Raw genomic sequence first — 24418 nt, forward strand, 5'->3', positions numbered from 1 at the left:
CACTCACACATTCCCTTCCCCTGCTCCCTATCACACTCACACATTCCGCCCCCTGCACCCTATCACACTCACACATTCCCGGAACCCTATCACTCACACACATTCCCGCCCCCCACGGTCTGCTTACTATCACACTCACACATTCCGTCCCCCTGCACCCTATCACACTCACACATTCTCAACCCCTGCACCCTATCACACTCACACATTACCCTTCCCCTGCACCCTACCACACTCACACATTCCGTCCCCTGCACCCTATCACACTCACACATTCCCTTCCCCTGCACCCTATCACACTCACACATTCTGTCCCCTGCACCCTATCACACTCACACATTCCCGGAACCCTATCACTCACACACATTCCCTCCCCCCACGGTCTGCTTACTATCACACTGACACACTCCGTCCCCCTGCGGCTTGCGCTCTATCACACTGACACACTCCCTCCCCCTGTGGCCTGCTCTCTATCACACTTACACAGTCCCTCCAACATGCGGCCTGCACGCTATCACACTCACACAGTCCCTCCAACATGCGGCCTGCACGCCTTCACACTGATGCACTCCCTCCGCCTGTGCCCTGCGCTCTATCACACCTACGCTCTCCCTCCCCCGCGGCCTGTGCTCTATCACACTGACGCTCTCCTTCCCCCCGCGGCCTGCACTCTATCACACTGACGCTCTCCCATCCCCCATGGCCTGCACTCTATCACACTGATGCACTCCCTCTGCCTGTGGCCTGCGCTCTATCACACCTATGCACTTCCTCCCCCTGCAGCCTGTGCTCTATCACACTGACACACTTCCTCACCCTGCAGCCTACGCTCTATCTTACTGACGCTCTCCCTCACCCTGCAGCCTGTGCTCTATCACACTGACACACTTCCTCACCCTGCAGCCTACGCTCTATCTTACTGACACTCTCCCTTACCCTGCAGCCTGCGCTCTACCTCAATGACGCTCTCCCTCCCCCTGCAGCCTGCACTCAATCTCACTGACACACTTCCTCACCCTGTAGCCTGTGCTCTATCACACTGACACACTTCCTCACCCTGCAGCCTACGCTCTATCTTACTGACGCTCTCCCTCCCCCTGCAGCCTGCGCTCTATCACACTGACGCTCTCCCTCACACTGCAGCCTGTGCTCAATCTCACTGACACACTTCCTCACCCTGCAGCCTGCGCTCTATCTTACTGACACTCTCCCTCCCCCTGCAGCCTGCGCTCTATCACACTGACACACTTCCTCACCCTGTAGCCTGCGCTCTATCTTACTGACGCTCTCCCTCCCCCTGCAGCCTGCGCTCTATCACACTGACGCTCTCCCTCACCGTGCACCCTGCGCTCTTTCACACTGACACTCTCCCTCACCCTGCAGCCTGCGCTCTATCACACTGACGCTCTCCCTCACCCTGCAGCCTGCGCTCTATCACACTGACGCTCTCACTCACCCTGCGCTCTATCTCACTGACGCTCTCCCTCACCCTGCAGCCTGCGCTCTATCTCACTGTCGCTCTCCCTTACCCTGCGCTCTATCACACTGACGCTCTCCCTCACCCTGCACTCTATCTCACTGATGCTCTCCCTCACCCTGCGCTCTATCACACTGACGCTCTCCCTCACCCTGCAGCATGCGCTCTATCACACTGACGCTCTTTCTCACCCTGCAGCCTGCGCTCTATCACACTGACGCTCTCACTCACCCTGCGCTCTATATCACTGACGCTCTCCCTCACCCTGCAGCCTGCGCTCTATCTCACTGTCGCTCTCCCTTACCCTGCGCTCTATCACACTGACGCTCTCCCTCACCCTGCAGCCTGCACTCTATCTCACTGATGCTCTCCCTCACCCTGCACTCTATCTCACTGATGCTCTCCCTCACCCTGCGCTCTATCTCACTGACGCTCTCCCTCACCCTGCAGCCTGCGCTCTATCTCACTGACGCTCTCCCTCACCCTGCAGCCTGCGTTCTATCACGCTGACGCTCTCCCTCACCCTGCAGCCTGCGCTCTATCTCACTGTCGCTCTCCCTCACCCTGCGCTCTATCACACTGATGCTCTCCCTCACCCTGCAGCCTGCGCTCTATCTCACTGACGCTCTCCCTCCCCCTGCAGCCTGCGTTCTATCACACTGACGCTCTCCCTCACCCTGCAGCCTGCGCTCTATCTCACTGTCGCTCTCCCTTACCCTGCGCTCTATCACACTGACGCTCTCCCTCACCCTGCAGCCTGCGCTCTATCTCACTGACGCTCTCCCTCACCCTGCACTCTATCTCACTGATGCTCTCCCTCATCCTGCGCTCTATCACACTGACGCTCTCCCTCACCCTGCAGCCTGCGCTCTATCACACTGACGCTCTCCTTTACCCTGCAGCCTGCGCTCTATCACACTGACGCTCTCCCGCAGCCTGCGCTCTATCTCACTGACGCTCTCCCTCACCCTGCAGCCTGCGTTCTATCTCACTGACGCTCTCCCTCACCCTGCACTCTATCTCACTGACGCTCTCCCTCACCCTGCAGCCTGCGTTCTATCTCACTGACGCTCTCCCTCACCCTGCAGCCTGCGCTCGATCACTCTGACGCTCTCCCTCACCCTGCGCTCTATATCACTGACGCTCTCCCTCACCCTGCAGCCTGTGCTCTATCTCACTGATGCTCTCCTTCACCCTGCGCTCTTTCACACTGACACTCTCCCTCACCCTGCAGCCTGCGCTCTATCACACTGACGCTCTCCCTCACCCTGCAGCCTGCGCTCTATCACACTGATGCTCTCCCTCACCCAGCGCTCTATCACACTGACGCTCTCCCTCACCCTGCAGCCTGCGCTCTATCTCACTGACGCTCTCCCTCACCCTGCAGCCTGCGTTCTATCTCACTGTCGCTCTCCCTTACCCTGCGCTCTATCACACTGACGCTCTCCCTCACCCTGCAGCCTGCGCTCTATCTCACTGTCGCTCTCCCTTACCCTGCGCTATATCACACTGACGCTCTCCCTCACCCTGCAGCCTGCGCTCTATCTCACTGACGCTCTCCCTCACCCTGCAGCCTGCGTTCTATCACACTGACGCTCTCCCTCACCCTGCAGCCTGCGCTCTATCTCACTGTTGCTCTCCCTTACCCTGCGCTCTATCTCACTGATGCTCTCTCTCACCCTGCGCTCTATCACACTGACGCTCTCCCTCACCCTGCAGCCTGCGCTCTATCACACTGACGCTCTCCCTCACCCTGCAGCCTGCGCTCTATCACAATGACGCTCTCCCTCACCCTGCAGCCTGCACTCTATCTCACTGACGCTCTCCCTCACCCTGCGCTCTATCACACTGACGCTCTCCCTCACCCTGCACTCTATCACACTGACGCTCTCCCTCACCCTGCAGCCTGCGCTCTATCACACTGACGCTCTCCATCACCCTGCGCTCTATCTCACCGACGCTCTCTCTCACCCTGTAGCCTGTGCTCTATCTCATTGATGCTCTCCCTCACCCTGCGCTCTATCACACTGACGCTCTCCCTCACCCTGCGCTCTATCTCACTGACGCTCTCCCTCACCCTGCAGCCTGCGCTCTATCTCACTGACGCTCTCCCTCACCCTGCAGCGTGCGCTCTATCTCACTGACGCTCTCCCTCACCCTGCGCTCTATCACACTGACGCTCTCCCTCACCCTGCAGCCTGCGCTCTATCTCACTGACGCTCTCCCTCACCCTGCACTCTATCTCACTGATGCTCTCCCTCACCCTGCAGCCTGCGCTCGATCACTCTGACGCTCTCCCTCACCCTGCGCTCTATATCACTGACGCTCTCCCTCACCCTGCAGCCTGTGCTCTATCTCACTGATGCTCTCCTTCACCCTGCGCTCTTTCACACTGACACTCTCCCTCACCCTGCAGCCTGCGCTCTATCACACTGACGCTCTCCCTCACCCTGCAGCCTGCGCTCTATCACACTGATGCTCTCCCTCACCCTGCGCTCTATCACACTGACGCTCTCCCTCACCCTGCAGCCTGCGCTCTATCTCACTGACGCTCTCCCTCACCCTGCAGCCTGCGTTCTATCTCACTGTCGCTCTCCCTTACCCTGCGCTCTATCACACTGACGCTCTCCCTCACCGTGCAGCCTGCGCTCTATCTCACTGTCGCTCTCCCTTACCCTGCGCTCTATCACACTGACGCTCTCCCTCACCCTGCAGCCTGCGCTCTATCTCACTGACGCTCTCCCTCACCCTGCAGCCTGCGTTCTATCACACTGACGCTCTCCCTCACCCTGCAGCCTGCGCTCTATCTCACTGTTGCTCTCCCTTACCCTGCGCTCTATCTCACTGATGCTCTCCCTCACCCTGCGCTCTATCACACTGACGCTCTCCCTCACCCTGCAGCCTGCGCTCTATCACACTGACGCTCTCCCTCACCCTGCAGCCTGCGCTCTATCACAATGACGCTCTCCCTCACCCTGCAGCCTGCACTCTATCTCACTGACGCTCTCCCTCACCCTGCGCTCTATCACACTGACGCTCTCCCTCACCCTGCAGCCTGCGCTCTATCACACTGACGCTCTCCATCACCCTGCACTCTATCTCACCGACGCTCTCTCTCACCCTGTAGCCTGTGCTCTATCTCATTGATGCTCTCCCTCACCCTGTGCTCTATCACACTGACGCTCTCCCTCACCCTGCGCTCTATCTCACTGACGCTCTCCCTCACCCTGCAGCCTGCGCTCTATCTCACTGACGCTCTCCCTCACCCTGCAGCGTGCGCTCTATCTCACTGACTCTCTCCCTCACCCTGCGCTCTATCACACTGACGCTCTCCCTCACCCTGCAGCCTGCGCTCTATCTCACTGACGCTCTCCCTCCCCCTGCGCTCTATCTCACTGACACACTTCCTCACCCTCGTGCTATATTTTACCCTACTCCCTGTAGAAGTTCACAATCAAGACACACACACACACACACTGTGTCCAGTAGCGGATCTTGCCACGGGCAAGCAGGACTTTTGCCCGGGGCGTCGCCTTCCGGAGGGCGCAGGGCGCCATCCGGAGGGCGCCGCACCAGGGCAAGATCCACTGCTGCTGTGCCCCCCGCTGCCCGTTGCCCCCCGCTGCCGCTGTGAAGAGAAACTAGACGCGTACGCGTCTAGTTTCCCTTCGTGGAAAGGTCCTTTACTGTGCGGTGCGCGATGACGTCATCACGCACCGCACAGCAAAGGTCCTCTCCACGAAGGGAACTAGACGCTACGCGTCTAGTTTCCCTTCGTGGAGAGGACCTTTGCTGTGCGGTGCGCGATGACGTCATCGCACCCCGCACATCATTTCAGTCTGTACAGGGGGCGTAAATGACCACGCCCCCTGTGCGTAGCCACGCCCTATTGTCGCCCGGGGCGCACAAGAACCGACCCTGACTGTGTCCTCCTCCATTCACTCTAACCTTACACACTACAGCAGTCTCACAGGCTGGGCCGTCCCTGGATGCTGTGCAGCAGCTTCTCCTCTCCCCTCTCACAGCATGTGAGCAGCAGCCTGCCCTGAGTTCCGTGTAGCTCCGCCCCCGAGTCCCGTGTAGCTCCGCCCCCGAGTCATGTGTCCGACTGTGACTGCTCCTGACCTGTATCCCCTGCGCTGCCAGCGGCCCTACGGCTGCCAGAGCGGCTCCCAGAAGCGTTGGTATGGCTGGCAGCTGGCATCTACGCTGCTGGCAGGAGAGGGCGGCTCTTGCTGTAGCAGGGAATAAAATTCCCTGGCTGCAGCAGCAGCAAAGTAGATCCTGTGGGCCTATTTTGATGGGGGGCCTGGAGCTGCAGCTCCACCCGCCCCATTGTTAATCCGGCCCTGGGTAGACTGATGGCCACCCTCACAGTGCCACTCATCAAGCTAATTTGTCTCATGGTATATATACCTGACTGAATCCAGAACAATACGACAGGCCCTTTACCAATGTGGAAAACAAGCAAACTCCACACACACCAGTAGAAATTAATGCCATAAGCATCCATAAGGGTATCCAATATATAAGAGCACCTTAAGTAAAACATGATAGACCATGATGTTCATTAAGTCCTCTAGGGGATAAGGTATTGAGAAGGAAAATCCACTTCGCCTCCCTTTTAAGCAATAATAGACCCCTATCACCCCCACATTTCAGAGGGGGGATATGATCTATAATCAGCGCAGTAACGCTAAAGAATGACGTGCCTCCACAAAGTGCCTAGCAATTGGCTGATCACTCTTGCCCAAACTCAGTGCTGCCCTAAAGGATGACCTGTGGGCCGCCATTCGTTCTTTAAAAGCACATAGTGCCGCCTACCTGAAGTTTGTTTTCCAGTGGATGGTGATTCTCCTTGTCTCACTAGGAGGGCACTGGCGTTTATGCACTAATGTTTGAGTATATATATATATATATATATACATACAGGATGATTCAAAAGTCACAGTACACCCCTTTGTTTAAAAAATTGTGCAGGAAATGGGAAAACAATACTCCAGTAAGCAGTGGCGTAACTACTGCCCCCGCAGCCCTCGCGGTGGCTTGGGGGCGAGGGGCTGCGGGGGCGCCACTGATTTACAGCAGACTGACATGCGGACGAGCGTCCGCAAGTCAGTCTGCAGTCTCCTTCCCTCCGCCGCTTTTTGGAGGGACACGGAGGGCACAGCGCGCCTCCCTGTGTCCCTCCTGCATCATCTCCGGCAGCCGCGGGTCTAATAGGGGGGAAGTGCCGTCCGTGAGCTCTAACTGGCTCACGAACCGGCACTTCCCCCTATTAGACCAGCGGCCGCCGGAGATGATGCAGCAGGAGGGACACAGGAGAGGCGAGCTGTGCCCTCCGTGTCCCTCCAAAAAGCGGGGGGAGGCGCATATATGGCACTGGAAGGGGGATATCTGGCACTGGGGCATATATGGTATTGGGGGGAATATCTGGCACTGGGGGGGGGGGGTGGTATCTGGCACTGGGGCATATATGGCACTGGGGGGGGAATATCTGGCACTGGGGGGGAATAACTGGCACTGGGGGCATATATGGCACTGGGGGGGAATATCTGGCACTGGGGGCATATATGGCACGGGGGGAATATCTGGCACTTGGGGGGGAATATCTGGCACTGGGGGTATATATGGCACTGGGGGCATATTTGGCACTGGGGGGGAATATATGGCACTGGGGGCATATGTGGCACTGGGGGGGAATATCTGGCACTGGGGGCATATGTGGCACGGGGGGAATATCTGGCACTTGGGGGGGAATATCTGGCACTGGGGGCATATATGGCACTGGGGGCATATTTGGCACTGGGGGGGAATATATGGCACTGGGGGCATATCTAGCACTGGGGGCATATGTGGCACTTGGGGGGAATATCTGGCACTGGGGGCATATGTGGCACTGGGGGGGTATATGTGTACCTGGCACATGGGGGGGGCTATATTTGGCACTGGGGCATGTGAGTACCTGGCACCGTGGGGGAATATCTGGCACTGGGGACATATGTGGCACTGTGAGCACAGCCCTAGCAACAAGGACTACCTCCTAGCAATGAGCATGACACCCAGTGCATGAAACACCTGGCAACGAGCATGACACCCAGTGCATGAAACACCTGGCAACGAGCATGACACCCAGTGCATGAAACCCCTGGCAACGAGCATGACACCCTGAGCATGAAAACCCCTGGCACCGTGCATGGAACCAAGAGCATGAAACCCCTGGCAACGAGCATGACACCCAGTGCATGAAACCCCTGACAACGAGCAGGTAATTGAAAAGTAATTAGAAGCCTTACTGTAGGACTTAATGTGTAATGGGCATTACGGTGTGTGGCATAATGTATCACGGACATTGCGGTGTGTGTCATAATGCGTCACAGGCATTACGGTGTATGGTATACTATATCGCGGGCATTGTGATATGTGGTATAATGTCTCAGGGTCATTGCAGTGTGTGGCATAATGTATCACGGACATTGCGGTGTGTGTTATAATGTGTCAGGCATTACGGTGTGTGGTATACTATATCACGGGCATTGTGGTATGTGGTATAATGTCTCAGGGTCATTGCAGTGTGGCATAATACATAACGGGCATTGCGGTGTGTGGCATAGGGTATAACGGGCAGGGCATTGCGGTATGTGTCACAGGCATTACGGTGTATGGTATACTATATCACGGGCATTGTGGTATAATGTCTCAAGGTCATTGCAGTGTGTGGCATAATGTGTCACAGGCATTGTATGTGCTATATGTATCGGGCATTGCAGTGTGTGGCATAATGTATCACGGACATTGCGGTGTGTGTCATAATGTGTCACAGACATTGTATGTGCTATAATGTATCAGGGGCATTGCAGTGTGTAGCATAATGTATAACGGGCATTGCGATTCCTGTCATAATGTGTCACAGGCATTACGGTGTGTGGCATAATGTGTCACAGGCATTACGGTGTGTGGCATAATGTGTCGGGGGCATTACGGTGTGTGGCATAATGTGTCGGGGGCATTACAGTGTGTGCATATTGTGTCATGTGCATTATTGTGTGCGGCATAATGTCTAAGGGCCATTGCAGTATGTGGCATAATGTATACTGGGCATTACTATAAGGAGGAAAAATGACAAATAATGTAAGGGGCATGAATCAGGATTATTTTTCTCTCCTGTGGTGGCCAACGTATGGGCGTGCAGGTTGCAAAACTGGGGTATAAGGTAGTCTTTTCCTGCAATGCCATGCCCTTTATGCGAAACCACGCCCATACCAACAAAACCACGCCCCTTTTTTGGCGCACGCTTTCGGCGTGCGCATATTTATTCCTTTCTTGCTCCCAATTGTGGAGCATGAAGGGGGGGGGGGGGCGCCGAAGAATTTTTGGGCTTTGGGAAAAAAATTTCTAGTTACGCCACTGCCAGTAAGGTATGGGTGAGGTGGGCTATCTTTTAGGGTATGTATTGAACAGAGACGACATCTTGAAATCGGCCATCTTGAATCTAAGTCAGTTTTTTCAAATGGAAAGGGGGTCGTGTAACATAACAAACAACATCAGAAAAGTTTATTGCTGCAAACAGATTTGAAATAGCAGTTATGGTTCAAAAGCTACAACACTTTTTTGTTGCAGATAACTGAAGATGGCTTTAACAAAAGAGGAAAGAATTGCGGTCATTTTGATTTCAAACGTCATGTGCTGCGTTGTGGGCTCTTCACGAAGGATGCCAAAATCATTGTTGATGTCTTGTCAGGAGCACTTTTTGGACGACCACTCCGTGACTCTTCAGCCACAGTCCCAGTTTCTCAGAATTTGGCCTGACAGAGTTATTTGAAATTGGAGGTCTTTTTGGGTGCCGATTGTTAAAATCTGCAGCTATGACACGGAAAGTTCGTTCTCCAGACATCAAAATTATCTAAATACTCTCTTTAGTCAAAGCCATCTTCAGTTACCTGCAACAAAAAAAGTGTTGTAACTTCAAAATCTGTTTGCAGTAATACACTTTTCAGCAAATTCTAATGTTATTATTTGACATGTTACACGGCCCTCTTTCCATTTGCAAAAAACTCACTTTGATTCAAGATGGTGCCCATGTTTGGTACATACCCTAAAAGATAGCCCACCTCACCTATACCTTACTGGAGTATTCAATTTCCCATTTCCTACAACGCAATCTGCATTTCCAATGTATATTGCGCTAGGTCTTGGATTACAATGCTGCAGCCCTTATTTGCCACAATGATAGAATCCTTTTTTAATGCCTTTAGAGCTTGCAATTCTTCTGGTGTTAAATTAGGGTATATTTTGGTGGGGGTATCTGTGAACTGAGTAATCTACTAATCTGACAAAAGTCTTAAGAGAAGCTTTAGAGGATGCTGGATCGAAGTTAGATTTGGTGTATTTTCAAAAAGCCAGCTCTGTTGTTGTTGGAATGGTTAATTCACTCTTATGTTGATAGTATTCCCACTGGACAAAAATAAGGTTAGTGGGTCCCTAATACACTGGCACAAAGCTGCCCTAAATTGTGTTCCTCCCTGAAATGTCACACTTCAAAAAAGACATACATGTAACAGAACTGGGGGGACAAGTGACATATATGGTGGGATATATACAAAATGTTCCTTACAGTGAAGTCTTGTTTAGGTGTCCTCCCTTTTCTACTTCTTCAGATGTCGCCACATGCTTGGTTTCAAGTGGATGTGTAGAACAGTTTCTAAATTTGAATATTAATGTCCATAAATTCCTGGGTGATTCAAACAAAAGTTATATTTCGTGTGATAAGAGCGTATCCTAACTCACACTTTTTGAAGTAATAACGTGCAAAACAAGGTTTCTTTAAATCAGTGATCTCAAGTGTTGTTGCTGATCATATACTCTAATATGGTTATTCCCATAGTATCAAATAGGCGTACCCCACTCACTGTGATTGTGAAATGACGAAAGTATATAAAGGTATCTTTAACATCTGAGGTGAAATAGAAAGGCCTACCCCACTCAGAATGGTGTAGATTGTGCAAAGTACATAAAGGTATCTTTGATTTTGATCGTCTTAACTGATAGTCTGAGGATTTTTACTGAAGACTCTACTCATGGACCACCTTGTACTCAAATCCAGAGTGGGGATGTCGTATGCATGTGGAGCAAGAGAATAAATACCAATGTGTAGAACAGTATATCAATGTAGAACACACCAGGTATTATCATATTGTAATTCTTAAGAGCGTACCCTGACTTACATCCCAAAATATCAGATTGTGTATATCAATGTTTCTTTCATGCTGCTTTCCATAAGCCAATCACCACTGTTCCTTTAAATACAACTTTCACCAGATTAATATGCAGGCGTACCCCAATCACTATTTATATGGAGGACAACAGGCACATCAAGGTATCTTTCACATATCAAGTAAAAATACGGTCCGGCAAGCGTACCCCATTCACAATGATGTAGAAGGGTCCACAGCACCTTCTACATTATTGAGAAGTCATCAGTTTCTAAAGAATTGACTATCATCAAAACATAATTTTCTGAATCATAATATTTTTTTATGGGAGAATTTTGTGACTTAGACTGAAATACTTTTCTTTTGTATATACTACTAGGAGAAACCCGTTGAAATCAAGGTTTTTATTTTAATTTTATAAAGTATAAACTCATTTTAAACAACAAATGTAAACTTGCTCGTGCACGCTTCTCCCATAGACTTTACATGGGAACTTTGCCGCTCCGCAACACCAAACCATTGCCCCAATCTCATCTTTCTCTTCAACTAGCATATCTACATGGTTAGACCTGTATTTTGATAGCTCAGCCATATTTTTACATTTAGCCATTTTTTCTCAAAATAGGTCTCACAGTAAAAAAAACTTATAGAACTAATATATGGATAGGTGTGTTTTCTTTTAATTTGTGATACACGTAATACTAAAGCTGAATCTGATCTAGATGTGTCCTTTCTGGTCTTACATGCAGTGCGTATGCATGTGCATCTGCATCGGATATAAGATTAGTCCTACCAGGATGCGGTTAGTCACACCCCCAACTTAGCTGCCATAAGAGAATGGGTAGGCACGCGACCGTTCGCGGACAATTTTGCTGCGGTTATCTTACCGCGATGCATATGCTTTGCATGGAAGATCAGCGAGGACCCATCTGTACCATAAATTCTCATAACTAGCTTAAAACAATGTCTCCTTTGATTATAACATTGAAAAAATATTCCTAAGTTTATTTTACCAGTTTTTTTTCTTTAGTTTTGGTATTCCCTCCCCTTGTCTTTTTTTCTGTATCCCCAATGTTTTATCTAAATAAAAATTATAATCAATAAAAATAAACATTGAAAAAAATAAAAAACGATAAAACTATTTCATAAGCACTGATAACTACTCTATCAACAAAACAATGTTCTAAGATTTTAAAGACAGTCTTAAAAATGTTGTAGGAAATGGATCTAAAGGACAACTGGATGACCTTAACAGTTGAAATATTTTTCTCTGTAATTGTCAAAACTATTAAAACTACTTTAGCTATGCTACTCTTATTGATACTGTACATTTACTAATTGAAGACACTTCAAATGAATCATTATCTCATTTCCTTTCTAAAGAAGAGTTGACTATCATCATAACATACTTAACAGACTTATATATAATGGGTTTTCCACAGCCTGTTAGCAAGCGGCTTGACAACGGTACCTGTGTGTACCGAAACGTTGCCGCCACTTTCATTTGCCATTATGATGATGTAAATCAATACATGGTTTACCATTGGAGTGCCGCAGTTTCCTGTGTTTCATTTTATATATACAGTATATATACACTATACAGAGGCGTGTTTTCTTTTAATATGTGATTCATGTATTACTAAATCTGAATCTGATCTACGATAAATTCTCAATCCAAAACTGTTATAAGTCCATAACTAGCTTAAAACAATGTACCTTTTAGTTAGAATGCTAAAAGAATATTTATAACTAGTTTCTTATACCTGTTTTGTTTTTAATATGTATTTGTATTTCCTTTTCTAGTTTTTCTGTATTCACAATGTTTTTATATACTGTATAAAAAAACAATTATAATCATATAAAATGAATATTGAAAATTGTAAAACGTAAAAAATTTCCTAAGTATTGATAACTACTGTATCAACAAAACAATTTTCAAAGCTTTTAAAGAGTCTTAAAAATGTTCTAGGAAATGGATCTAAAGGACAAGCGGATGACCTTAAAAGTTGAAATCTTTTTCTCTTTAATTGTCAAAACTATTTAGAATAATTGAGCTATTCTACTCTAATTGATACTGTACATTTACTAATTGAAGACACTTCAAATGAATCCTTAACTCATTTCCTACAATCAATCTGAGACTTTATATTAGCATTACTATTAACAAAGCAGCAAATTCCTCACATTTAGCAATGGAGGAAAACTCTGATAGGACAGCTGGGGGTTGGTTTACTAAATAATCAATTACAGAAAACAAAGCATTAGCATTTCCACGGTTTATAATAATTTTTAATTTCAGCTAACAAAACTTTTAAGTGCCAATATTTGTCTTTTGTTCCCATATATTTTTTATTATAATTTTATTTATTATTATTTTATTATTATTATTATAAATAAGTAAGAGCAGTTTCAAGCAAGTTAACATACAGTATACACATCAATTTACTGATCAGGTAAGGTGCAGTTTGATTCTCTCTTTAACTGGTTTATGTTATCTTAAATTCTCTATGGTGTTTTCACTTAATCCAAATAATTTTATTTTTGAGAGGAACAATTTTCAAATTTCATCTAATTTAGATGAACTACTAATTCATTAACATTGTACATTACATTTGTTTACATTATGTAAAGCCTAAAAAATAAAAGTTATACTTTTTTCTTAAAAATTTTAATTCAAAAGGTAGGCTGTTTTATACGTAACTATATACCAGCCCGACAAAATAACGGAACATAACAGCAACAATTGAATTGCTCCATCGGGCGCCATCTAGTGGCTGCTGGAGAGTAAAACATTTGCATTTCCCCCATAGAGATGAGGAGCAGTGTTAGCCTTTTATTATATAGGGTGTTAAACTATAGACTGGAAAATAATGTATGTTAGCTTTCCTTTGCTACATTAGTATTCTAACATATTTCAGTATATCATCCAATGTCTTAAAGGAGACACTAGATGGAACGGTTTGTCAAGATGTTGCTTCTGAATGGTAGTTAGATGGAATAACTACAACAGCACATTAACAACAAATTGCTAACTATAATAGCCGGGCTGGGTTTGTGTGACCGGTGGTCGCGAGAGCGCCGGTCACACCCACGAGTGGAAATAGTCCCTGTTGGTCGTCATGGTGACCGGCGGGCTATCGAGTGTTCGGGATCCCGGCGTCGGTATTGTGACCGGTGGTCTCCTGACCGCCGGTCACATAACCGCATCCCTAATAGCCTATAGTGAAATCGGGTTTGAAATTTTCCGACCTAGTAACACTATGCTGAATTTCCAAACAAGAAGAAATTTTGGTTATAGATTACCCATTATTCAATTAAAGATTTTCCTGGACATATTTGGTGATCAAGAACGTTTCAAAAATTTCAGGTCTCATGATTAATGTTGCAATAAAGTACATATATAGTGGTAAAAAACAAACAAACAAACAGTAAACTTGCACCTGGATGCAATGTAAGGGGTGCAAATACATGAATTTATTTTTTTGCATGCAGGGTAAATATTGGCTAATTCTGCATGTAGCCAACAAATGATGGATAGCTTTATTTTTACAGTGCAATTTAGATTTGAGCTAGGACAAACCTAAAGCTCTCAGCACATTTTACAAGTTACTCCCAACTCTGAACCAGCCCCATACAGTGTACATTTTTTTACTTTGTTGGAATTTTTGATTTATTTCTTTGCTAAAAAGTTACAAAGCAGAAGCAATTTTGCTTGATGAGAATAGGAAAAAAAATAACAATGTTTAGTATTTATATCTGGCTTATTCATATCTAGGTGTATTGTACATACAGTATGAAACAAACAATAAGGGCATAGCTAGAGATTGTGCCTTCAACTGGCCAAAAGTAGAATATACTTTCAGGGTAGATGTGAACTGATTGTTTAACTCACTATCATGCATCAGACCTTCTAATGCACTTACTGGGTCTGGTGTGAAGTCTGCCCAATACTAGGCAAGTCCTTCATGGGTGCCACAAATTTCTTCTGCTCCTACACGCAACCATGTCCCTTTGTGGGCATACTGTAGTCCTGTGACCTTGCTATAAAAATAGTCCACCTCCCCATTCATTTAGATGGCTATTTGAATCAGCATAGTGCAGCTAATCCATGCCAGACATTCTGTCTCTGTCAGTCATGCTACTTGCACTCTGTTTGGCTATTGTTCCATGTTTCAGATACAGTATGCAGATCTCTTGCTCCTGTTACCATTGTCGTTCATATCTGGTATTAACAATCGGAGGGCTGTCAGCAGGAAAGTCCATACTTCCTTGTCAGGTTCCATGGATATTAGCATCAAACAGGTCTTAACGTATTGGATTGTTGCGTCCAAGTGAGTTCCTGATACATCCTAACCTAGTTTAACCTCAACAGCCATCCACACAGAGATTCTATCCAATCCCTAGGGCTGCAACATGACAAATATTTTTATGCATCTTTTGTTTTACATTCCCTTTTAACATACAGTACTTTTGACCACCCTCCAAGATATATTTCCATTATGGATGGTACACGGTCACACTTATTTTTTCCAATTTTTCAGCATAGTAAGCTCCAGTATAGGGGCCAGCAACCCCTGGCAGGTGTGCTAGATGTGGCACAGTTTTAAATGGTATGTCGGAGGTTAGAATTATTAATAGAAGAACTTATTCAGATACAGACAACACACAATACCAATTAGTCTAAACCAACTCAGTTACCTATGAGAACGGTATTCGTCTTGCTGGCTGCCACCACCAATTTAATCCTACTGTTCTTACTGCTTCCCCCACTTTATAGTTGCGTCTTGAAATGTTATATATTCTCAATACCTAATAATGTATTATGTTTGTACCTTTATTATTAATAGCTTGTCATATATTAAATAAATCTGTAACTGGCACATTGAACTTATCTAGATTTTAACTGGCAACAATAGGTTGCTGCCCTCTGCTCAGTTCTCATAAAACATACATTTTTGACAAATAACAAAAGAAATGCGACACAAAAACAGTTCTGTTCTGAGCCTACAAATACAGATGTGTCCTTATACATCTTTGCTGCAGTCATGCCAAACAGAACCTGTTGGCACACCAGGACGCGTGAGAATCTTCTTGCGTCTGGCATCTTCTTTGCTGAAAATGCATCTTCGTCACAACGTAATGTGACTAGGATGCATGAGGAGACTGTACTGATAAACTTAATATGACACTTGATGATATTTGTGTGTGACTGAGTCTCTAAATCTGTACAGCTTTTTACCAATACAAGTTCTGTTCTGCTTCGTATACAGACTCAGTCACACACAATATACTGTACAAGTGTCAGTTCACTCACGTTAAGGCTTCTTGCACTGCATGGCATATTGAGGCTGGATGTTTGAGGACACATCTGTAATTCATTCTGAGGATCTTTCACGCCGATAACGCAGTCCAATAATTATAGCTGGGTGTACCAGTCATTGTTTGAAAGGCACCCAATCCACTTATAATAAATTGGCTTTCCCAGCCTACAATGGTAAAGAATTCCATAGTATGACTTCCCTTACAGAGAAGCATCGCTTTTTATACTGATGGTGGAATTTATTCATTTGCAGTCTATTAGATAGGTTTTGCATAAATAATCTCAACATAAAGAAAAACAAGGTGTAGCTTATTCTTTATCTGTATTTGTAGTTTTTCACGTAGTCTCTTAAATAGATTATATAGATGCTGGTCGAAAAAGAACAATCATTAAAGTCTTAGGGGTCTATTTAACAAGCTTTTTTCCATAAAATTATGTAGAAACTAATGTTTCTGTATAATGTTATAATTTGTGGATATGTACTAATAGTGTAGAATCTGAAGTTTCTGTATAATGTTATGATTTGTGGCTATTGTACTAATAGTGTGGAAACTGAAGTTTCTATATAATGTTATGATTTGTGGCTATGTACTATTAGTGTAGAAACTGAAGTTTCTATATGTTATGATTTGTGGCTATGTACTAATAGTGTAGAAACTGAAGTTTCTGCATAATGTTATGATTTGTGGCTATGTACTACAGGTAGAGTATCCCTTATCCAAAATGCTTGGGACCAGAGGTATTTTGGATATCAGATTTTTCCGTATTTTGGAATAATTGCATACCATAATGAGATATCATGGCGATAGGACCTAAGTCTAAGCACAGAATGCATTTATGTTTCATATACACCTTATACACACAGCCTGAATGTCATTTTAGACAATATTTTTTATAACTTTGTGCATTAAACAAAGTGTGTCTACATTCACACAATTCATTAATGTTTCATATACACCTTATACACACTGCCTGGAGGTCATTTAATACAATATTTTTAATAACTTTGTCTATTATACAAAGTTTGTGGACATTGAGCCATCAAAAAACAAAGGTTTCACTATCTCACTCAAAAAAGTCTGTATTTCGGAATATTCCGTATTTCAGAACATTTGGATATGGGATACTCAACCTGTAATAGTATAGAAACTGAAGTTTCTGTATAATGTTATGATTTGTGGCTATGTACTAATAGTGTAGAAACTGAAGTTTCTGTATAATGTTATGATTTGTGGCTATTGCACTGGGCTATAGTCGACACAACTCAGGTCGACCACTGAAGGTCACACACTCATTAGGTCGACATGTACTAGGTCGATAGGTCAAAAGGTCGACATGAGTTTTTCACTTTTTTTTTCATTTTTGGGATTTTTTCATACTTATCGATCCACGTGGACTAAGATTGGAACGGTAATCTGTGCCGAGAGACGCAGTAGTGGAGCGAGGCACCTTGCCCGAAGCATGGCAAGCGAAGCAAGCCATGCGAGGGGACACGGTGCACTAATTGGGGTTCCCCGTCACTTTACGGAGAAAACGACACTAAAAACAGTCAAAAACCTCCTGTCGACCTAATGACTATGTCAACCTATTGTCCCTGTCGACCTAATGCATGTCAACATTCCATGGTCGACCTAATGACTATCAATCTAAGTTGTGTCTATCAACGACCCAAACCCATGTAAAAACTGAAGTTTCTGTATAATGTTATGACTTGTGGCTATTGTACTAATAGCATAATGCAGGAGTTTTCACAGAAAATCTCCTGCAGAATGCTAATTAGCACTACAGGTCACAGTCCCCATCCCCATTATTATGAATATGATCGAACCCCTACAGTATGTACTAAAATCTGAAAAACAAAGCTTTTCAGAGAATGGCCACGTTAGTTTACACAAACTTCAGATGGTTTAAACTGCTTTAAGCCTATGGAGGCATAATAGCAAAATAGAGATCTTTCGATCCTTCTCCCGCAGCCTCCGTCTGTTGCTGGCCCAAATTGCGGAGACTGACACTATGCGTACGTACATAGCGGGGATATTTTAATAAAAAATATCCACTGCAAAACAGAGTGTTAATAATCGCTGCAGAACCAAACTGCATGTCCAAACTGCGGCCCTCCAGCTGTTGTGAAACTACACATCCCAGCATGCCCTGACACAGTTTTGCTGTCAGAGAATGCTAAGGCTGTGTCAGGGCATGCTGGGATGTGTAGTTTCTCAACAGCTGGAGGGCCGCAGTTTGGACATGCCTGCTGTATGCAGTCTATAGATCTACAATGTCTAGTTAGACAGTCAATAGGTCGACACCAAATGGTCGACAGTGCTTATGGTCAACAGGTACAAAAGGTCAACAAACCAATGGTTGACGCAGCATATGGTTGACGTGAGTTTGTTTTTTTCATACTTTACCATACACTTAAACTACGATTGGTAATAGTAACCTGTTCTGAGCGCAGCGGTAGTGAAGCAAGGCACCTTGCCCAAAGCATGCCGAGTGAAGCGAACCACGTGAGGGGATGTGGTGCACTAATTGGGGGTCCACATGCTGAGACGGCAAAAACAACACAAAAAATGCTGAGTCAACCTTTTTCTGTGTTGACAATTTTCCATATGTTGAACTTTTGTATCTGTCGACCTTTTCCTGTGTCAACCTAATGACCATGTCAACCTTTTCACTGTCTACCATTTGGTGTCGACCTAATGATTGTAGACCTTCTAACTGTAGATCTTTTGAACCGTAACCAATCCTTACTCACTGGTGGTGGAATCCATTTTAAAAAAGAAAACAAAGAAAAATATCCATTTGCTGGTCTCCGCTTGCATTTATCATGCTTATAGTAATGTCAGAGAAAGTGTGTAAAAATAGATCAGAATCCACTACATATAATATTTCAGCTATATCTATAGTTTACTTTTGTATGGCCCTCATACTAAATGTTTTACCCATAAAATTTACATAACACATCCCATAAAACACTCCATTAATTAATTTCATAACGGAAATTATTTGTAAAATAAACTTGCAAGTAGCAAAAGAAAAGTCACAAGTTTCCCCTGGTTTTATTGGAAAACATTACTAGAGCATAACATTTCACATAACTTAGATGCATGAATAAAATAATGCACTATAATAACGTGTTTATTATATATACAGTGTACATGTTTTTTTAAAAGACCAATTTTCAAACATTTACAGTTTTAAATCTTTATTGTTTTAAAACTCTACATGTATTTGCAATACAATAATTTGTTACTTAAATATGGTTAATGTACAATGAAATTTGTTTGCCTGAAACTCAACCATAAAATACAATTTTATCAATATGATTTATTTAACATAAAAGATTTCCATATGGCTGGGGTTGCGTCAGCACGGTTTATGTTCTAAATAAATCAGTCAAAAGTGCATTGGGAAGCTGCAGTGACCAGCCAGTATAATTATATATATTTTTTCTGTATTTATTTTTTCCTATTAATATTTAACAAGCCATATTTAAGTAAATATACAAATTCCAATAGATATCATACTTTTTTCAAACTCATACTAAAGAAAACGGTGATTATCTGCATGCCATACACACTCCCTTTCGCTGACGAATCTATACAGATTATAAAGGACGAGCTGAAGAGTGCCAGTACTTTAGATAAATGTGATTCACAAGGAGACAAATGCTGGTAACTAACATTAAACACCTAAGTACAAGCTAATTTATATTTAACAGGCATAAAGTATGGTTAAACAAAAGAAAAAAAAACGCACATGATGCATATAATATACACTTTGAAAGAATGAACTTGTCTTGGTCCACATTTCTAAGTAGTTTATAAAAAGCAAAACAACAAAAAAACTGGGGCAGATATGCAGAATCATCGGATCTGATTTTTAATTCTAGAACATAACCTTTAAAAAATGTAATCATACAGCCACTTGTTTGGGCTATGAATGGTATGGTGAGAACAAGCCGAGGCATAACGTGTGACAGTAGGGTTAGTGGGCAGTTTAGACTTTCTTGTTCCATGGCACTGCTTTCACGCGATAAAATTTTGTACCCAGCGGAACCTTAAACCGGTTTTGAGCCTACAGAAATATAAGAAACACAGGAGTAATTTTCAAGTTTAACTTGCATTAAAAAACAGACATTTAGCATACATTAAGGGAACTACACTGACGGTTTGTAAATGTATTATACACATATATTATGTGAATAAAATTGGAATTTAGTGAAATATAATTCTTTATAACCACTGCATAAAACTATAGTCAGAATAACTATATGACATATGAATGGTGTTACGTACATGATTACAACAATGATCAGACTGCAATTTGTAAATTTTATAAATCAAGTTTTTTATATTTCAATATTCCAGGGGGGAACCAGACTATCCAAACTCATTAGGATCAAGGGTAGTTGCGATAATCCATTTATCTGGATAATTGGACTTGTATTAATCCATGCATATATGCATGTTTTTTCTGTAATTTTATGATAAAAAAAAACCCATCAAATAAATATTTTTGGTTTCTGTAATGGCCCCTACACATTTGACGATTCTGATGAGGTGCCCGACGGCCGATACGGCCAACCCGGCATTACTTACTTATTGGCTATAAAGTCCTCTTGTTTCTCTATTCCAGAGGTTCTCAAACTCGGTCCTCAGGACCCCACACAGTACATGTTTTGTAGGTAACCCAGTAGGTGCACAGGTGTAGTAATTACTCACTGACACATTTTTAAAGGTCCACATGTGGAGCTCATTATTTCAATTGTGATTCTGTGGGGAGACCTGCAAAACATGCACTGTGTGGGGTCCTGAGGACCGAGTTTGAGAACCTGTGCTCTATTCAAATCAGAGTGTGTTAATGGAGACCATATAATATATGACTAGAACAGTGTACATAATGTAAAAGAAAGAGGGCATGATTAAGATTTCTGTAAATTCGATATTTATGTCTGATGCTTTCAGTTCTGCGCATGTACAGTAGCCTCACTGCACATGTGCACATCTGGTCCTGTGACGTTGCACGCAGTGCCTCAAAAGCCGCAGAATGATTGACATGCTGCTTGCATTTGGGGGTGGCGACGAAGAGTGTTCCAGAAAGCGCTGGCCCTATTTTCTGATGCGTGCTGAAGCGAGTGGATGCACCAATGGACGCAGCTTCACTGGCCCCGAATTCTGAGTAACATGAGTGCTACTCAGATGTCTGATGATCACGCAATTGATTTGATGCTGCATCTTCACACAGAGCAGCGGATCACAGAACTGGCAGAGTCGGTGAAAATAGCATACGTCTATTAATTGGGTACTGAGTCACTGAACGATTGGTCATACGTTTAGTTTCTCACTGGGGTGCTTGGTAATGTATGTTACAGCCTATAAAGATGTACTGTAGATGTAGCCACGCTCATCTAGCTTGCATCTTGCCGTATTAGCGGCAATCCAGGTGTGGCAAGTGTGCGCATGATTAAGACACGCACATGCGTCTAATTATGCGCATCCATAGGAATATATGGGCGGTGTATTAAGCCACAGCTTGGCGCACTTAGTTGCATCCGCGCTTCGGCATGGCGCGTGTGCCTGTGCCGTAGGCTGGATGAGCATGGCTACATCTGTACCTGCATGGACCAAGAAGAATAGAAATTACAACACTAGGTGTGTATTTTGTTTACCTTTTTAGCTTGACAATATTCTTTTTCCATCACTTTTCCAAGAACCCAGGGTCTTCTAGAAGAACCAGAAGCTACAAAAACAAAAGGGGAAATTATGCAAAAAGTGGTTAACATTAACTAGTTTTTTTTTTCAATCATTCTCTACAAGAAGATTTGTCATCCCAAATGGGATCTAATGCCTAATTCAGACCTGATCGCAGCAACAAATCTTTCTCTAATGGGAAAAAACATGTGCAGTGCAGGGGAGGGGCAGATATAACATGTGCAGAGAGAGTTAGATTTGGGTGGGTTATTTTGTTTCTGTGCAGGGTAAATACTGGCAGCTTTATTTTTACACTGCAATTTAGATTTCAGTTTGAACACACCCCGCCCAAATCTAACTCTCTCTGCACATGTTATAACTGCCCCACCTGCACTGCACATGGTATTAGAGATTTTGTTTGCTGCTGCGATCAGGTCTGAATTAGGCCCCTAGTACAGTAAAATCTATTACCTAAATAAAAATGACACTTTAGAAAATCCACAAATAAACACAAATGTTTGCATACATGACAGAAATGCAGATGTTAATAGGTATATTTTTTTGTTTACAGTACAAAAAAACTAATCTGTAACTTTTCCTCATTTTACTGTATAAGGTTAAGGTAAGACACAACAAAAGTCCATGAAAGCTCACAGGGTGTTAAGATCTTTCAAATAAAAATCAATCTATATTCTAAAAACCTTTAGGGTTAATTTAACACTTGCCTGAGATAGCCCCTGCTGCTTAATGTTATTTATTTTACTTCAGTTTAGACATAAACGGTGAAGTTTAATGTCCTACAATAAATACGTGTGTATTTATATTCTAAATATTAGCTTCAAATCAGTTAAAGTGTTTGAGAACTGGCCACCAACTATGCATAGCTAATACTATGTCCTCAGAATATCAACAAAGCATCCATCTTTTCTGCAAGGGTCGTATTGCTGCCTCATCAGAGGAGCACTGTTTGACAGAGCCTGGTGTATTACGTGATTAACATCGCAGCTTGCACTGAACACCTTCGTAATATCATAAATGCATGGAAAGAAATCCAACATTTAAACACACTGCAGCACAGAAAGGAAAACTTGGGCAATCAGTTGAGAGACCATAATGTTGTGAAAAATCTATTAAACCATAGCCAAGTATATTAAATAAAAAGTTTGTTCTAAACTTCAGAGAAATCGGACAGAAAACAAAAAAGTGATTTTTCAATTTACAGAGACAGAACAGACACATGCGTTCTGCAATACTAACTCTTCAAACATTCTGCCATCAATGGGGTTGTGATAATATCTTTCAAACTGACAGAAACTAGGCAAAGGGGAGGCAATCACAAATCCCCGAACTGACTAAAGCTGGCCATACATTTAAAGATTTATTGTCCAATCTGGTTGGTTTGAACGAAAATCTGGTAATGGATGGGAGCAAATGACAATTGACCATTTGCTCCCAAACACTGAAAAACAGACAAAAATGGTCAATCAGACAAATTGGTTAAATCCATTTGATTTGACCAATTTGTCTGAACGACCCTTATTGTCAGTTTTCCGGCATTTCGGACCAAATTGTCAATTGTCATTTGCTCCCATCCATTACCAGATATTCGTTCCAACCAGCCAGATCGGACAATACTCTTTAGGTGTATGGCCAGCTTTAGTCTGTGCATAGAGATATAATATAAAACCATGACCAGTATATACTTTGTACTAGACATAAGTGAAGATCAACAAAATACCTGCCCACCATCAAAAGTGATTCTTCATTTAATCATTAATCTGACATTTTGAAGCTACATGATTCCCTTACCTGCCATAGCCCGCCTGCGACTGCATGCTACTATGGGGTTTGCGCATTACCACCTGCGACTACATGCTAGGAGCAGAGGTGGTGTTCAGGCATTACTGCCGGTGGCTGCAGGCTACGGTTTGTTTGGGCAATACCACCCATGGCTAGCAGTTAAGAGGGGAGTTTGGGTATTACAGCCCATGGCTGCAAGCAACTGGGGGCAGGGGTTTATTGGATAAAATGCTCCGGGCCCCTAGGATCATGGGGCCCTTAGGCAACTGCCCATACGGCACCGTCAGCTGACATTTGCTCTATCCTCCCAAGACAATCAAGTTTTATCATTTATCATCAACTTTAACAAATTGCTACTATATCTATAGTTATCTTGCAGTGGTTTATGCCTCTGGATGCTTGAACTGTGAGACTGCCTGACTCATAATCAGCAGTCTTCAAAGGTTAAGGAGTTTTGCACATTAACAACAGACCACACTTTTTAATTTCAATACCAGCATTTGATCTTGTGAGATGAACCCATTTGAATTTAAAATATTCTGGACAGTTCCAGTTTATGAGCAGAAACAAATATAGAAGTGTAAATCACACCATGAAGAGCCGTGAGAAAGGAAACAAAGATTTCTTTTGTTCACTGTTTTTCCTTACAAATGACTGAATTTATTTCTGTTTCTAAAGGATGCGCAAAGTATTAATCACAGACCACTATCTACTGTAGCAGTGCCACTGCCTAATTCACAAAAGTGTCCAGGTCAATCTTACACCCCTTTCACACCATCATCTCTGAACATACATTTCTGGCACATGAACGCGCATAACTCTTGTTCATGTGTGGTGTGAAAGGGTGCCGGGGTTGAAATACCGGTTCGAATGACCCGGTATTTCAACCCTGCTCTGTGCGGTGTGAACGGTGTGT

General features: G+C 44.1%; 1 protein-coding gene across 4 annotated transcripts in view; it reads right to left on the reverse strand.

The window, feature by feature from the left end:
* Positions 1-19039: 19039 nt before the first annotated feature.
* RB1CC1 (RB1 inducible coiled-coil 1) overlaps positions 19040-24418 on the reverse strand; it is a 397988-nt gene continuing 392609 nt past the window's right edge. For all 4 annotated transcript variants that reach the window (XM_063923715.1, XM_063923717.1, XM_063923716.1 and 1 more), the window contains 2 exons: positions 21681-21751; positions 19040-20086 (listed from right to left, as the gene is read on the reverse strand). In XM_063923715.1, the coding sequence (XP_063779785.1) occupies positions 20009-20086; positions 21681-21751 (149 nt within the window). In that variant the 3' untranslated portion in view covers positions 19040-20008. The remainder of the gene's footprint in view (positions 20087-21680; positions 21752-24418) is intronic.

Source organism: Pseudophryne corroboree, chromosome 5, assembly GCF_028390025.1.
Source record: "Pseudophryne corroboree isolate aPseCor3 chromosome 5, aPseCor3.hap2, whole genome shotgun sequence".
Classification (NCBI taxonomy): domain Eukaryota; kingdom Metazoa; phylum Chordata; class Amphibia; order Anura; family Myobatrachidae; genus Pseudophryne; species Pseudophryne corroboree.